The sequence below is a fragment of the Microcaecilia unicolor genome, chromosome 2 (assembly GCF_901765095.1).
Source record: "Microcaecilia unicolor chromosome 2, aMicUni1.1, whole genome shotgun sequence".
Lineage (NCBI taxonomy): Eukaryota > Metazoa > Chordata > Amphibia > Gymnophiona > Siphonopidae > Microcaecilia > Microcaecilia unicolor.
In genome coordinates, this window is record NC_044032.1 from 572687910 (window position 1) to 572703937 (window position 16028).

Below are 16028 nucleotides of genomic sequence, written 5' to 3' on the forward strand. Positions count from 1 at the left end.
CCTGAGGTAAGATGACTTTTAAAATTCTGGGCGGCACTCAGGAAGGTGAGGGCGGACCGGCGGAGGACTGTTGAGGGAGAAGAGGGCGGGCACCGGGCAGGTTGGGCTGGCGAAGGGAACTTCCGGTTCTGATGGGTGAAAATATTGGGGGCGCTCGAGCACCCACGGAGTTGGCGCCTATGACACACAGTGACCGGTTGTCGCACGCCAAAAGACAATTACCCACGTAGGAGGAAATAAATAATTAATTCAGGCAGTATGGGCGCGTTCCAAATCTGAAGTTACCACCAGGAGTGCCCGCTGGCCTGGTGGTAGTCTTATTTTGGTGCAAGCTGCATGCGCATGGAGCCTACCACTGCTTAGTAAAAGGGCTCCCCAATGACTTACTACTCTGCCTTTTCATGAAATGCTTTTATAAAAGTTTGCAAAATGGAAGAAAAAATGAATGGAATACCAGCGTACTGTTGCACAAGGAGACTACAAGAGAGAAAGAAGCAGAAATAAAGAGAAGGCAAAAAGATCATGGAAGAGATCAAGCTAAAGTAGAAAATGCATGGAAAAACAAAATCATGGTGAAAGCAGCTAGGGAGAGAGAAAAAAGAGAATATTTGAAATTAAGTGGGTCAGTGGACAGAAGCTTCAGAGGCAGTAATAGACAATCATGCAGCTATGGCATGGCATTAGTTTTACCACCAATGCTGCAGTTGAAAATCAGTAAACATAGGGGGAGAAGGAGTGCAGATTAGGAACAAAATGATATGCCTATATTGTTGATCCTTTTTCCTCCATCTTACTTTGAATTGTATTTTATTCAGACAGTTGACCGGCCCAAGGATTGGTATAAGACAATGTTCAAGCAGATTCATATGGTTCATAAACCTGGTATGTATGCATTTATCTAATACTTTGTTATTTTGTGTGGAATTGTATTAGGCAAAACATTTAAACAATAGCCTGAGAGCTTAATATAGTAAAAATTATGAATATGTAAGTATATAAAGCATGTCTTAATACATTTGTCCATTTTGGGTCAATATTCCCAATGTTCTTAGGTGTTCTATAGGCAGTGGCGTACCAAGGGGGGGCGGTGGGGGCGGTCCGCCCCGGGTGCATGCCACTGGGGGGGTGCCGCGCGCCAGTCAGCGAAGTAACCTGTTCCGGGGCAGTGGGAGCATGGAAACGAACGACGCTGACCAGCGCGTGGCACCCCCCCCCCCCCAGCGGCGTGCACCCGGGGGGGGGGTTCTTTTGCTGGGGTGGGGGTGTCCTTTCGCCGGGGGGGGGCGCTGCACCCGGGGAGGCAGGGCGCATCGGCGATCCACCCCAGGTGTCAGCCCCTCTAGGAACGCCACTGTCTATAGGACTGCTGTACTTCTCTTTTTTTGTGTATTTACATTTGTAAAATGGAATGGAAACAGGTAAAATTAGAGGACTAGCATGTTGTCTCCATACCAGCAGCAGCCTGGGAGAAGAGGACATACTGTTCCCCACACCGGGAGCAGCTCTATTAGTAGAAACAGAGCATATGGTTAATGGTTAAATTTATTTATATTCTGATAAAAGGACTTAAAGGCCTTTTTAGTTTTGTTGTCATAAAGGAGAGGACTATATGAAAGGAGACGAGCAGTATGTGTCAACTGAGCTGAGGGTCTTTGGGAGCCAACTTTAGCCAAAAAAGTATTAATTCTACTAAATCATCACACTACTTTCCAGATTCCAAAATGCCCTTGTGGGGGCTAATTTCATAATAGGGTGCCTATATCAGAAGTGTAAAAAGACACCTGCTATATATACCTTCATAAATTGGATACTGTACTGCTCCCCTATACTGCACAAATACAGGAAGCTAGTAAAAGAATTATTTGGACTGCTAGATGACCAAAAGGTGAAAGGAGCATTCAGAAGACAAGGCTTCAGCGGAGATACTAACCCCCAAATTTTATATATGGCGCCTTAGACTGTACGCGTTAATTTGTCCACATGGCCAAATTGCATTTACAAATTAATTGATTAACAGGCCAGTCAGCGCCGATAATTGATACTTAACCAATTAGCAGTACTAATTGACTTTAATTAGAATTAACATACACAACTTTCTAGGTATATTCTATAATGCGGTGTGTGTAGATTCTAATACGTCACTTTAGGCATAGTTTATAGTATCATGCTAACCATGTGGTTTTACAGTGCTGATTTTTAAGGCACCATATATAGAATTACCCCAAAAATGAATTCTTTGCTTTGGTCTTCAGCAAAGAAGATGTAGGAAAAATACCAGTCAAGAAAGGGGAGTAGGGGAAGATGGCTCTTTTCAAACAACGAAGGACACGTGTGGATGAATTAAAAGCTTTATTGCAAAAACATCAAATTCGACTCGACACAGCAGCCGTATTTCTCATCTACATTGACATTATAATTGACATCATAAGACTCCTGAAGCAGGTGCTCAGGCGCCAAAACATGACTGCTGTGTCGAGTCAAATTTGATGTTTTTGCAATAAAGCTTTTAGGATTCAACATTTTTATTGATTACAATTCAAAGGAAACACATTCCACAGTCTAATTTTTACAGAAGCTCAATTATGAAAATGTACTCAGTAAGATCAAATTACTACAGTCCGTCCTCAAAACTTTTAACATTTTATCCCCACCCCACCTCTCTATTTTATGTTCAACGTTTTATGTTTAGATTTCAGCAATTTGAATTGATGATGCATCCCATAAAACGACTACCACTTCCAATATGCCATACTCCGATATTTGGAACAACCCCATCTATGTGCAAGTCATCAATAGTTGGATCATCAAATGTTTCCAATCATTAACCCCCCTCCTTCCCCCGCCCCTCCCTCACATCTATGCGGTAACAGTTTTTAACAGCATTTAACAATATTTATAGTGTGACTGTTATCATAGGCCTCCTATCCCATGTAACTTCCTCCCCAAACAAAACAACTCCCTGAACAATCTCATGGTCCTCTGAGGCCTCCCTATCCCTCAATTATTCCCCTTATCCCGTGTTACTCCTTTCCCACTCTACTATCCCCTCAAGAGAAGAGAAGAAAAGAAATAAAATAAAAAAGGGAGGAGGTAAACAAGTAAGAGGGGAGGTCCACCAGCCAACTTTCCGAATCAAGATCCCTGCCTAATTCCCCCCCTGTAACTGCCGCGGAGCATCCCCACCCTGCCCCTTCAACCTTCAACCGGAGTTCAGCAACAAACTCCTAGCTCATACACGCCCCACACTGCTTGGAATATCTTTCACCTTTTCGGTTTATGTCTAGCATATTGAAACTCTATTCCTCCATGCCCAGAATGACGGTGCTTCTTCTCCAACCCAAACTCCTAATATCACTTTCTTCCCCAGTATCCCCGCCTTCCTAGCAAGCAGGGTATGTGATTTATTGTTTAAAATGAGGAAATTATAATGCTTTGTATTGCTCCATGTACTTCGAATACTGTATGCAATTCTGGTCAACGCATCTCAAAAAAGATATAGTGGAATTAGAAAAGGTACAGAGAAGGGTGACGAAAATGATAAAGAGGATGGGACAACTTCCCTATGAGGAAAGGCTAAAGTGACTAGGTCTCTTCAGCTTGGAGAAAAGACAGCTGAGGGGAGATATGATAGAGGTGTATAAAATAATGAGCGGAGTAGAACAGGTAGAGACGTGAATCACTTGTTTACTCTTTCCTATAATACTAGGCCTAGGGGGCACGTAATTAAGCAACGAAGTACTAAATTTAAAACAAGTTGGAGAAAATAGTTCTTCACTCAACATGTAATTAAACTCTGGAATTCATTGCCAAAGAATGTGGTAAAAGCAGTTAGCTTAGCAGGGTTTAAAAAAGGTTTGGATAGCTTCCTAAAAGAAAAGTCCATAAGCTATTATTAAGATGGACTTGGGGAAAATCCACTTCTTATTTCTAGGCTAAGCAGCATAAAAAGTGTTGTACTGTTTTGGGGTCTTGCCAGGTAGTTGTATCCTGGATTGACCACTGTTGGAAACAGGATGCTGAGCTTGATGGACATTCAGTCTGTCCCATTATGGCAACACTTATGTACTTTTAAGCACACATGCCTAAATTATAGGTCTGTATTTTACCTATACCACTAGTATTGTATAAAAGGAAAAAAGGCACCTACCTTCCTTTATAGAATAGCCTTCTATAGATTGTACTCATAATTTAGGAGCATAAATTATGTTCATAAGTTTAGAAGCATAAATGTTAAGAATACCGCCCAGAATACCGCCTCCAGACTCATATTTGGAAAAACAAAATATAAAAGTGCAAGACCTTTAAGAGAGAAACTCCACTGGCTCCCACTTAACGAACGTACCGCATTCAAGATCTGCACGATTCTACACAAAATCATTCATGGCGATGCCCCGACCTACATGCTAAACCTCGTGGACCTGCCTCCCAGAAATGCCAAAAGATCATCCCGCAAACTTCTTAATCTTCACTTCCCCAGCTGTAAAGGTCTAAAATACAAGCTAATACATGCGACTACCTTCTCTTACATAAGCACGCAGTTGTGGAATGCACTACCAACTGCCCTGAAAACAATCAACGACATATATAACTTTCGTAAATCTCTGAAGACGTATCTCTTCAACAAGGTCTACAAATAAAATCCATAACTTAACTATACCACCTCGCTAATCAACCCCAGCTCTGAAAGTCATCTTTCTATGCCTATCTGCTCAGATCTTTTTCCCATCCCAAATCTCTTTTGCATCACCAATTGTATCTGATATCCTGGAATGGCGATGCCATAACAGGTCTCTGTAAGCCACATTGAGCCTGCAAATAGGTGGAAAAATGTGGGATACAAATACAATAAATAAATAAATAAATAAGAACATAAATTTAGGAGCATAACCTTTGTAGAATGAGGCCTTAAATGTTTCCATGCCAGATGTGAAAAATTGTTTCTTAAAGATAGTTAAGTGCCTGGGTGGTAGGCTTATGTAACAATAAAGTGATTTAACAGTTTGGGAGGACAATGAAAGTAGTGTCATTGTACCTCAGAAAAGAAACATTCCATATATGTGCTTCCATAATTAGTATTATGAGGAGAGAAGTGGAATAATCATTACCTGTAACATGCTATAAGAGAGATCCTTGCATTAAATCAGTGCATCATAGACTGGGCCATTTCTGATTCTGTTTTTTTTTTTCTGTCTAAATGGTGGAAGCCGGTTAAATTTTATGATGCAGGGGGTCTTTATGACCTCTGAACAGAATTAGGCCATAGAGTGTGCTCTGCACATGAGGGACTGTGTACTTCTCTCCACTCCGTTTGTGTTTCTGAAGATAATGTTGAGGCTGCCATCTTCTGATAATCTAACATGTTACTGTGTGTTCTTTTCACAGATGATGACTTGGACTCGTCCAACACTGCCTATGCATATAACACTGGTATGATTTTTGTTGTTGTTTATACATTTATATCTTAAATTATCCAAATGTCTAAGTGGGTTACAAATAACATACGCAATCAAATTACACAAAACACATATCATATAGTAATAAAAACTAAAATCATTATAAAATCAATATAAATTAAAACTTTTATGACCATACCCCAACTATATACAGAATCTGTTCATTATTAACTTAGGGGTCCTTTTACAAAGGTGCGCTAGCGTTTTTAGCTCATGCTAAAAATATGCATGCACTGAACGCTAGAGACACCCATATATTCCTATGGATGTCTCTAGCATGTACATAGTAACGTGGAGGGGCATAATCGAACTGGGTGTCCATCTTTAAGGGCATCCATCTTTACGGGCGCCCCGGCGAAGGGGCGGGGCATCCCGTAGTGTCGAAACAAGATGGGCGTCCATCTTTCGTTTCGATAATACAGTCGGGGCTGGCCAAATCTCAACATTTAGGTCGACCGAAATGTTGAGATCGCTGACCTTAGAGATGGGCGGCCTCGGTTTTCGCCTATAATGCAAACCGAGGATGCCCATCTCAAAAACGACCAAATTCAAGGCTTTTGCTCATGGGAGGAGCCAGCATTTGTAGGGCACTGGTGCCCCTCAATTGCCAGGACACCAACCGGGCACCCTAGGGGGCACTGCAGTGGACATCACAAATGGCTCCCAGCTGCAGCCCCCAAAACCCACTACCCACAACTCTACACCACTATCATAGCCCTTGGGGATGAAGGGGGGCACCTACATGTGGGTACACTGGGTTTCAGGTGGGTTTTGGAGGGCTCACATTTACCACCACAAGTGTAACAGGTGGGCGGGGGGGGGGGGATGGGCCTGGGTCCGCCTGTCTGAAGTGCACTGCACCCGCTAAAAACTGCTCCAGGGACCTGAATACTGCTGTCATGGAGCTAGGTATGACATTGAGGCTGGCATAGAGGCTGGCAAAAAATGTTTTTTACATTGTTTTTTTGGGTGGGAGGGGGTTGGTGACCCCTGGGGGAGTAAGGGGAGGTCGTCCCCGATTCCCTCTGGTGGTCATCTGGTCAGTTTGGGCACCTTTTCGAGGCTTGGTTGTGAAACAAAAGGGACCAAGTAAAGTTGGCCAAATGCTCGTCAGGGACGCCCTTCTTTTTTCAATTATCAGCTGAGGACATCCATCTCTTAACCACGCCCCATCCTGCCTTCGGTACACTGGCGACACGCCCCCTTGAACTTTGGGCGTCCCCGCGACGGAAAGCAGTTGAGGGCAGCCAAAATTGGCTTTTGATTATGCCGATTTGGCCAGCCCTGACAGAAGGACGCCCATCTCCCGATTTGTGTCGGAAGATGGGCGCCCTTTTCTTTCGAAAATGAGCTGGATAGTAACATAGTAAATGACAGCAGATAAAGACCTGTATGGTCCATCCAGTCTACCCAATGAGATAAACTAATTTTACATGGTATGTGATACTTTAAATGTATACCCGAGTTTGATTTGTTCTTGTCATTCTCAGGGCACAGACCATAGAAGTCTGCCCAGCACTGTTCTTGTACTAAGTTCTGAAGCTAACGTTGAAGCCCCTTAAAATTTACACTCCAGCCCTCAATCAGGGCGTAGACCGTAGAAGTCTGCCCAGCACCGGTTTTACTTCCCAATTACCGGTGTCGCCACCTAATCTCCGCTAAGATTCCGTGGATCTATTCCTTCTAAACAGGATTCCTTTGTGTTTATCCCACGCATGTTTGAATTCAATTACTGTTTTCATCTCCATCACCTCCCGCGGGAGGGCATTCCACATACCCACCACCCTCTCTGTGAAAACTTACTTCCTGACATTACTCCTGAGACTGCCCCCCTTCAACCTCAATTCATATCCTCTAGTTCTACCATCTTCCCATCTCTGGAAAAGGTTGGTTTGCGGATTAATACCTTTCAAATATAGGAACATCTGTATCATGTCACTCCTGTTTCTCCTTTCCTCCAAGGTATACATGTTCAGGTCAGCAAGTCACTCCTCGTACAGTTTGCAATGCAGATTCCATACCATTTTCGTAGCTTTTCTTTGCACCGCTTCTAGTCTTTTTACATCTTTAGCAAGATACGGCCTCCAAAACTGAACACAATACTCCAAGTGGGGCCTCACCAACAGTTTGTAGAGGGGCATCAACACTTCCTTTCTACTGCTGGTTATATCCCTCTCTATGTAGCCTAGCATCCTTCTGGCCACAGCCATAGCCTTGTCGCATTGTTTCTTCACCTTTAGGTCCTCAGCCACCAACACCCCAATGTCTCTTTCCTGAGTCAAGCTGGCTAATCTCTCCCCTCCTATCCGGTATTTCTCTTTTGGGTTTCTGCACCCCAAGTGCATCACTCTACACTTCTTGGCATTAAATTTTAACTATTTAAATAAAAGGGGATATATTACTGAACACCGGAGCACTCCTATATAAATCATTAAATTTTAACTGCCAGACCCTCGACCATTTTTCTAGCATTCGGAGATCTCTTCTCATTGTTTCTACTCCCTCCAGGGTATCCACTCTTTTGGCTATTTTCGTGTCATCCGCAAAAAGGCAAACCTTTCCTTCCAACCCTTCAGCAATATCTCCCACAAACATATTAAACAGAATAGGCCCCAGCACCGACCCCTGAGGAACTCCACTGCTCACCTTCCTTTCCTCTGAGCAGATTCCATTTACCACCACCCTCTGCCACCTGTCAGTCAACCAGTTTCCTATCCAGTTCACCACTTTCGGTCCTAAGTTCAACCCTTTTAGTTTATTCATGTGTCTTCTGTGGCGGACCATATCAAAGGCTTTGCTGAAATCCAAGTAGATTACATCTAGCACACTTCCTTCATCCAGTTCTTTGGTCACCCAGTCAAAGAAGTCAATAAGATTCATTTGGCAGGATTTTCCTTTGGTAAAGCCATGTTGTCTCGGGTCCTGTAACCTGTTGGCTTCTAGAAAGTTAACTATCCTTTCTTTCAGCAGCGACTCCATTATTTTTCCTACCACCGACATGAGACTTACCGGTCTGTAGTTTCCCACTTCTTCCCTGTCTCCACTTTTGTGAAGAGGGACCACATCCGCTCATCTCCAATCTCATGGAACCTCTCCCCTCTCTAAAGATCTATTAAATAAATCTTTAAGAGGTCCCGCCCAGACCTCTCTGAGCTCCCTCAGTATCCTTGGATGTATCCCATCTGGCCCCATAGCTTTGTCCACCTTCAGATTCTTAAGCTGTTTATAAACTCTTTCTTCTGTAAACAACGCAGTATCCACTCCATTCCCAGATGTTCCCTCGGCAGCCGACCATGGTCATAATTAGTGTGCTCTAAAAACACTACCGCACCTTTATAAAAGGATCTCTTATATGGAAAACGCCTGCCTAAAAAGATACACTGTGAAGAAACAGTGTGTTTTAAGCCTGTAAAATGTATTGGATATTTTCCTGGCGAAGGTGACAAAAAAAGGAACAGCAGGCAATGTCCAAAAACACTTGGCTTTATTATAGCATCCGAGACTCGACACGAGTCGTGTTTCAGCCTAAAAAGGCCTTCTTCAGGAGTTTTCGATTGGAAGTGTGGCGATGTTAAGCTAGCCTTAGCGAAATGCATGTGGTCTCTAATGCCTTACTGATTCCTAATGGTAAAAAAGTAAATGACAAAATGCTTGGACTCTACGGAGTGCAAACATCCAATAGAAGACTCCTGAAGAAGGCCTTTTTAAGGCTGAAACACGACTCATGTCAAGTCTCGGATGCTATAATAAAGCCAAGTGTTTTTGGATATCGTCTGCTGCTCCTTCTTTTGTCACCCTCGCTGTGATTGACTTGTTTGTGTGACTGCAAGGGTTCTTCTATTTGAGAATTCATTCACAGCTTGTCAAGAAAGAGGGAGATAAGAGCACCCCTTCATTTCTTCTGTAATTCACTCATAACAGTAACAGTCCTCATCTCCTACCCAAACCCAGTCTACATGTACCCTGATTTGTCCCTGTTGTGTGGGGTCTAAGATTCCCTCCCCTCAGGACCTCTGCAATATCTCCAGGTCCAGTTAGTACAAGAAGTGGAAGCCCTGCTCAGAAACTGGACCTCCGCCCCATGTGTGCCTAGGAGCCATCCAGTGAATCTCTTATGTGACAGTGGACTGTGCCTATGAACACTGTTCTGATCACATCCAGTACCATCCCCCTTAAGCTCTCATGCAATAGATGTACAAGAAATGTTGACATCCTAAAGCGTGCTGCGATCCAGTTAGGGTAGATGTATAACAATACACATATTATGAAAATGTTTAATACTTGTTTCTGTGATGGTCCATCAATCAATCATTCATTCATTCATATTTATCAGCCCTCATGGGAACTTCATTCATCTCAACAATTTTTCCATCAGATTCCAGGACTTCTATGTTTGTGCAGCGCTGCGTACGCCTTGTAGCGCTATAGAAATGCTAAATAGTAGTAGTAGTAGTAATAGTAGTAGGTTAAGTTGTAGTCCATGCATTTGCATGGTCTTTCAATGTGTGGTCCCATTTTAGAATGTTTTAACAATTTACCTTTTTTTTTTTTTTTTTTTAAGAAGGAGCTAAAAGTTTGCTTTGATTCTAAAGCTTTTCATTGAGTTGGAGGATTTTTGGTATTTAGAATTATTATTACATACCTTCTTGGCAAACAAATTGCTATTCAAGATGTTGAACAATACAATGAAATAATAAAAGTACATAAATAAAACATACACAAAAAAATGTAAGAGCTGGGAAACAAGTTTTCAGTGCCTTCCTAAAGGCCAGCTATGATGGACTTAGGTGAGAGGGATCGTTTTTAATGTGCATGTAATTTTCTCTTTATTTCTGGTTGAGAGGGAAGTAATTTTGGGTGGTTAGGGAGGTTTTCAATGAATTGCCACATTTTAAGCTTTCTATTGGTGAAGCACGTTATCAAATATTAACATAGTAACATAGTAAGTGACAGCAGATAAAGACCTCAATGGTCCATCCAGTTTGTCCAACACTCACATTCATTATCAATTCAAGATTAAATCAACAATGAACGTGATATGATATACATACTTATGTATTGTAAATGTAAGTATAAATTCTGAATGTTGTTTTTTTTCACTAGGTAAACGCAGCCCGCTCTCCTCTGCTCAAGCGCACCCAGCTGCAAAGACACAGACATACAGACCATTGTGTAAAAGTATCTCTGACAATGGCACTGATATTTTTAAAGCCTCCTCCCCTTTACCCCCGCCACCTATACCTGTGCTTCCTGCAGTACCACCTCTTCGGCCAGCAACACCAGGAAGGACTTCAACAGAAAAGTAAGCATGACCAGTGTTTCATGGTTAACTGTTCGGAGTGAACTGTTTGAGCCCAAACAATCAAGAAGCATCAGCCATAAGAAAAGCTTTTTGTCAAATATTAATTACAGGAATGCCAGCAGGCTTATTTATTCTTACAAGTGGGTGACACTGACCTGCGTCACCCAGTCTGGGACTTATAACAAGTATAAGTAGAGCTTTGTAGAGCATGAGACATGCTCCACTGTACATGCGTGTGTGCCTTCCCACTCGCCACGAGAACGCGGTCTCCTTAGTTTTTTTTCTACCGCGGTGAGGAGAGGGTGTGTTTCTTTACCGTCTCCTCACAACGCTTGGTCCTAAAGAGCTTTTTCATGCCTTTTGGTGATTTTTTTAAAATCTAAAATTGTGTTCCCCTTTTTAACCTTTCCTATATATTTTTAGTTTGTTTTGCCCGGTTTTAAATTTCCTTTCTTTTTCGTCGTCATTCAGTGGCTTTTAGACCTTTACTTTGGCCGGGAACTTTCCCTTCATTTTTTGCACCATCGCTTCATTTAATTTAGCCAAGGAAGTTTTTCCTTCCATGTCCACGAAGGCTCCCAGTGGCTTTAAGCGCTGTACCCGGTGCAGTTGTATGATCTCTGGGAAGAACACCCATTCTTGGTGTCTTCAGTGTCTTGGCACGACCATAGCCCCACTAACTGTGTTCTCTGTCTTCTCATGAAGAAGAGGACCCAGATTTCCAGAGAGGCTGAACATGAGAAGGCTTTTGGAGCCAAGTCCGGTTCCTTGACGTCGAGTGTTGCACTGGCATTGGGAGCGTCGGTAACCATGGCTGCTGCTAGACCCTTAGACGCTGGGAGCAGTAGAGCATTGAGTGGGTCTCCATCTGCCTCAAGGTCACCTGCTGAGCAGGTGCCCCGGGACTGTCCATTGTCGGACCCGACCCTGAGGTGACGTGTGGATTTCGACATCGTTCTTGTTGGCACCAACGAGCCTCAGTGACACACTTTGGGTGAAGGCCAAGAAGCATCGTCATCGGTCGGCTTCGACACATGGTGCTGGGAGCTCCGGGGCGTCGAAGGATTTGGCACCCGAGTGTCGCTCCTTGATGAGCGCATTGGGGCCTTGCTCCCTGAGCTGCTGGATGTGCAACACCAGAAGTGCTTGTGCCTACCCTGCCTTCTGTTGCAGCCCCACTTGGCCCTCAGCCTGTGGTGCAGCCTCCAACACCAATGCCACATGCGGCTCTGGTGTCAATTGCCACCCAAACCGGTACTCCCTTGACGTCGGTGGAAGAAACTTCACCAGAGTCGAGGCAGGAATCGACTTCACAACGCCATTCTCAAGGACATGGTTCCTCCACCTCAAGACAGGTTCAGTCTCAACAATCCCATCAGGAGATATTGTCTGACACTGAAGAAGAGCGTTCATGGGATTCAGAGGAGGATCCAAGGTACTTTTCCTTGGATGAGTCCCATGGAATTCCCTCTAAACGCTCCCCTCCACCTGAAAGGAGAAAGTCTCCGGAGAGCCTTTCATTCCCTTCTTCCATATCATCAAGCTGATCAATCCATAGACTGGTGGGTTGTGTCCATCTACCAGCAGGTGGAGATAGAGAGCAAACTTTTGCCTCCCTATATGTGGTCATGTGCTGCCGGAAACTCCCCAGTATGTTCTCTATCTCAGCAGGTGGTGGTCACACACAGCAGCAGCTCTGGCTAGGCCTCCAAGCCTAATTTTTAGGTTTTGTTGAGTGCCTGGGGTTGAGGGCTCTTTGAGCAAGTGCAAACCTGGTGGTGCCAGGTCCCTCCTTTTCTCCCCCCTCCCGCTGGCTCCGTTAAAAAAAAAAAAAAAAAAATTTTAAACGTCCTTAAAGGCGTTTATTTCGACGTTTATTTAAACGTTCATTGCAGCTACTCACTGGGACACCAGTTCGTTACAGCTCGGAGCGGACAGCAGGTAATTTTTACCTTTTTATAGCGGGCAGGGGGTTCCCCGATTCTTCTCCTCGTGGCATATGGCGTCGGAGGGCGAGGGCGCAAAGGGTCGCTCCCCGGATCGCTTGAGCGCTTCTAGAGGGGATGCGGGGGTCTTACAGCCTGATTCGCCCTTGTTGGGTGACAGTTTCGTGACCGATGAATGTCCCGGTCCTTCCTCCGGCGTGGCGGTTTTTCCCGCCATAAACGCCCATCCCCCGCTCCTCGCCTCCGCCATCTTGGCCGGCCACGCAGCTCGGACGGCTTCTTCGTGGGCCGCCCTTGAGGTTGGAGACATTAATGCCATGAACGCCCTTAATTTGGGCGACGGCACAAAAGCGGCTAAAGTTAAGCGCCATTCTTCCCGCGCGGCTCCTTCGCGGAGTGTCGCGCCGGACGCCATTTTGGATGCGCAGCATGTCTCTCCCCCGCTCTTGCGAGCGCCGGTTGAGGGTGCGTCTAGGGCTGTTGCCCAGGCTGCGGAAGTGCACAGTCTGGGGGGTTTCTCCCCCGAGTTTGTTTTGCTGCTGCATCAGGCTTTCCTCATGCAAAACGCTGCCCCTGCTCCCTCGTCTGGTAAAGAGGTTGAGGTTCCCAGAGGTAAACGCCCTCGGGTTGATTCCCAGGCCTTGGAGGAATTTGTCTCCTCCGATGTAGATGAGGGCAGCGTGTCTGAGATCTCCCAACGGTCCTTTGCAGATTCCTTGGAGGAGACGGATCCCCGCTCGGATGGAGCGGATGACCCCTCTGCAGCGCGGCTTTTTAGCCCAGAGGATTTGCCCAACCTGTTGTTACAGGCCATGGACACTTTGAAGATTTCCTCTCCGGAGGACGTCTCTCCCTCAGCCCCTGTTGGCTCTGCCATTATGCTGGGGACGAAGCGCCCGCCTAGAACCTTCCACGTGCATGATGCCATGCACACCCTAATTTCGGCTCAATGGGATGTCCCAGAAGCGAGCCTTAAAGTGGCTAGGGCTATGTCCCGCCTCTATCCTTTGGCTGTGAGTGAACGTGAGGCCTATCTGTGGCCTACCGTGGATTCTTTAATCACTGCGGTGACTAAGAAAACGGCGTTGCCGGTGAAAGGTGGCACGGCCCTAAAGGACGCCCAAAACAGAAGATTGGAGGCGGCCTTAAGGTCGTCCTTTGAGGCGGCTGCTTCAAGTTTGCAGGCCTCAGTTTGCGGCTCCTATGTGGCCAGGGCGTGCCTGACTATGGTGCAGCGGGCTTCCCCCTCGGATCATTCCTTGAGGGCTGATTGGCCGGCCCTGGAACGGGCTTAGCCTATTTGGCAGACTTGCTGTATGATGTCTTGAGGGCCTCAGCGAAAGGCATGGCTCAGACAATCTCTGCGCGGCGGTGGCTTTGGCTGAAACATTGGTCTGCTGACCACGCCTCTAAATCCCGCCTGGCTAGGTTGCCTTTTAAAGGCAAGCTGCTCTTTGGGGTCGAGCTGGACAAAATCGTGACCGATCTCGGCACGTCTAAGGGCAAGAAATTACCAGAGGTCAGGGCTCGGGCTAGTACTCGTCCTGGTACCTCCAGAGGACGGTTGCAGGAAGCCCGTCGGTACCGCCCGGGCAAGTCGGGTTCCTCTGCCCCCTCTTCCTTCAAGAGGAATTTCTCCCCCAAGCAGCATTCCTTTCGCAGAGACCGCCGTCCCGGAGGTGCTCCCTCCGGTCCTCCCCCAGGGTCTCGTACCCAATGACGGGGTCTTGGTCCACGCCCCAGTGCAGATTGGAGGACGGCTGTCCTCGTTTCTGGGCGAGTGGACCACAATAACTTCAGACGCGTGGGTGCTGGAAGTCATCAGAGACGGCTACAAACTAGAGTTCTGCCGACCCTTAAAAGACGGGTTTGTACTCTCTCCCTGCAAGTCTCCGGTCAAAGCTGTGGCAGTGCAGCAGACCTTGGACAATCTGATCCGCCTGGGCGCGGTCGTTCCGGTGCCAGAAAGTCAGCTTGGCAAGGGATGTTACTCCATTTACTTTGTGGTACCAAAGAAAGGAGGTTCTGTCCGGCCTATCCTCGACCTCAAAGGGGTCAATCGGGCCTTGAAAGTGCGGCACTTTCGCATGGAGACTCTCCGCTCTGTTATAGCGGCAGTGAAGGCAGGAGAGTTCCTGGCATCCTTGGACATCAAGGAAGCGTACCTGCATATTCCCATCTGGCCTCCTCATCAACGCTTTCTGCGTTTTGCAGTCCTGGGACGACACTTCCAGTTCAGAGCCCTCCCTTTCGGGTTGGCTACTGCTCCGCGGACCTTTTCCAAAGTAATGGTGGTCATCGCGGCCTTCCTACGAAAGGAAGGGGTACAAGTCCATCCTTATCTGGACGACTGGTTGATCCGAGCCCCCTCTTATGCAGAGTGCGGCAAAGCTGTGGACTGGGTAGTTGCTCTTTTGAGCTCCCTGGGATGGATCATCAACTGGGAGAAGAGCCAGCTGCGCCCGACTCAGTCCCTGGAGTACCTGGGAGTTCGATTCGACACCCAAGTGGGCAGAGTGTTCCTGCCAGACAATCGGATTGTCAAACTTCAGGCTCAGGTGGACCAGTTCCTAGTAGCCTCTCTCCTTCGGGCTTGGGACTATGTGCAGCTGTTGGGCTCTATGACGGCCACGATGGAAGTTGTGCCCTGGGCCAGGGCTCATATGAGACCACTTCAACACTCTTTACTGCAGCGCTGGACTCCGATGTCGGAGGATTATGCTGTGCGCCTTCCCTTGGACCCAGCAGTGCGCAAGGCGCTGAGCTGGTGGATGCAGACAGACAAGTTGTCTGCGGGAATGCCTCTGGTGACCCCAGAGTGGATTGTCGTCACGACGGACGCCTCGTTGTCGGGCTGGGGAGCCCACTGCTTGGGAAGGACAGCGCAGGGGCTCTGGTCTCCTGCAGAGGCAAAGTGGTCTATCAACCTCCTGGAACTCAGAGCCATTCGGTTGGCGCTTTTGGAGTTCATCCCGGTACTGGTGTTGAAGCCTGTACGGGTCCTGTCGGACAATGCCACGGCTGTGGCCTATGTCAACCGCCAGGGAGGTACCAAGAGCGCCCCTCTAGCCAAGGAGGCTATGAATCTTTGCCAGTGGGCGGAAGCGAACCTGGAGCAGCTTTCAGCGGCCCACATTGCCGGAGTCATGAATGTCAAGGCGGACTTTCTCAGTCGCCATACCTTGGAGCCCGGAGAGTGGCAGCTATCTGCTCAGGCGTTCTTGGACATCACGAAGCGCTGGGGCCAGCCGAGCCTAGATCTGATGGCGTCATCGGCCAATTGCCAAGTGCCGCGCTTTTTCAGCAGAGGACGGGACCCTCGATCCC

The 16028-nt window shown here is 46.6% G+C and overlaps 1 protein-coding gene across 2 annotated transcripts in view; it reads left to right on the top strand.

Moving 5' to 3' along the window:
• Positions 1 to 16028, top strand: part of SORBS2 (sorbin and SH3 domain containing 2) — a 610065-nt gene that overhangs the window by 375760 nt on the left and 218277 nt on the right. For both annotated transcript variants that reach the window (XM_030191487.1, XM_030191488.1), the window contains exons 9-11: positions 816 to 882; positions 5383 to 5427; positions 10557 to 10755. In XM_030191487.1, the coding sequence (XP_030047347.1) occupies positions 816 to 882; positions 5383 to 5427; positions 10557 to 10755 (311 nt within the window). The remainder of the gene's footprint in view (positions 1 to 815; positions 883 to 5382; positions 5428 to 10556; positions 10756 to 16028) is intronic.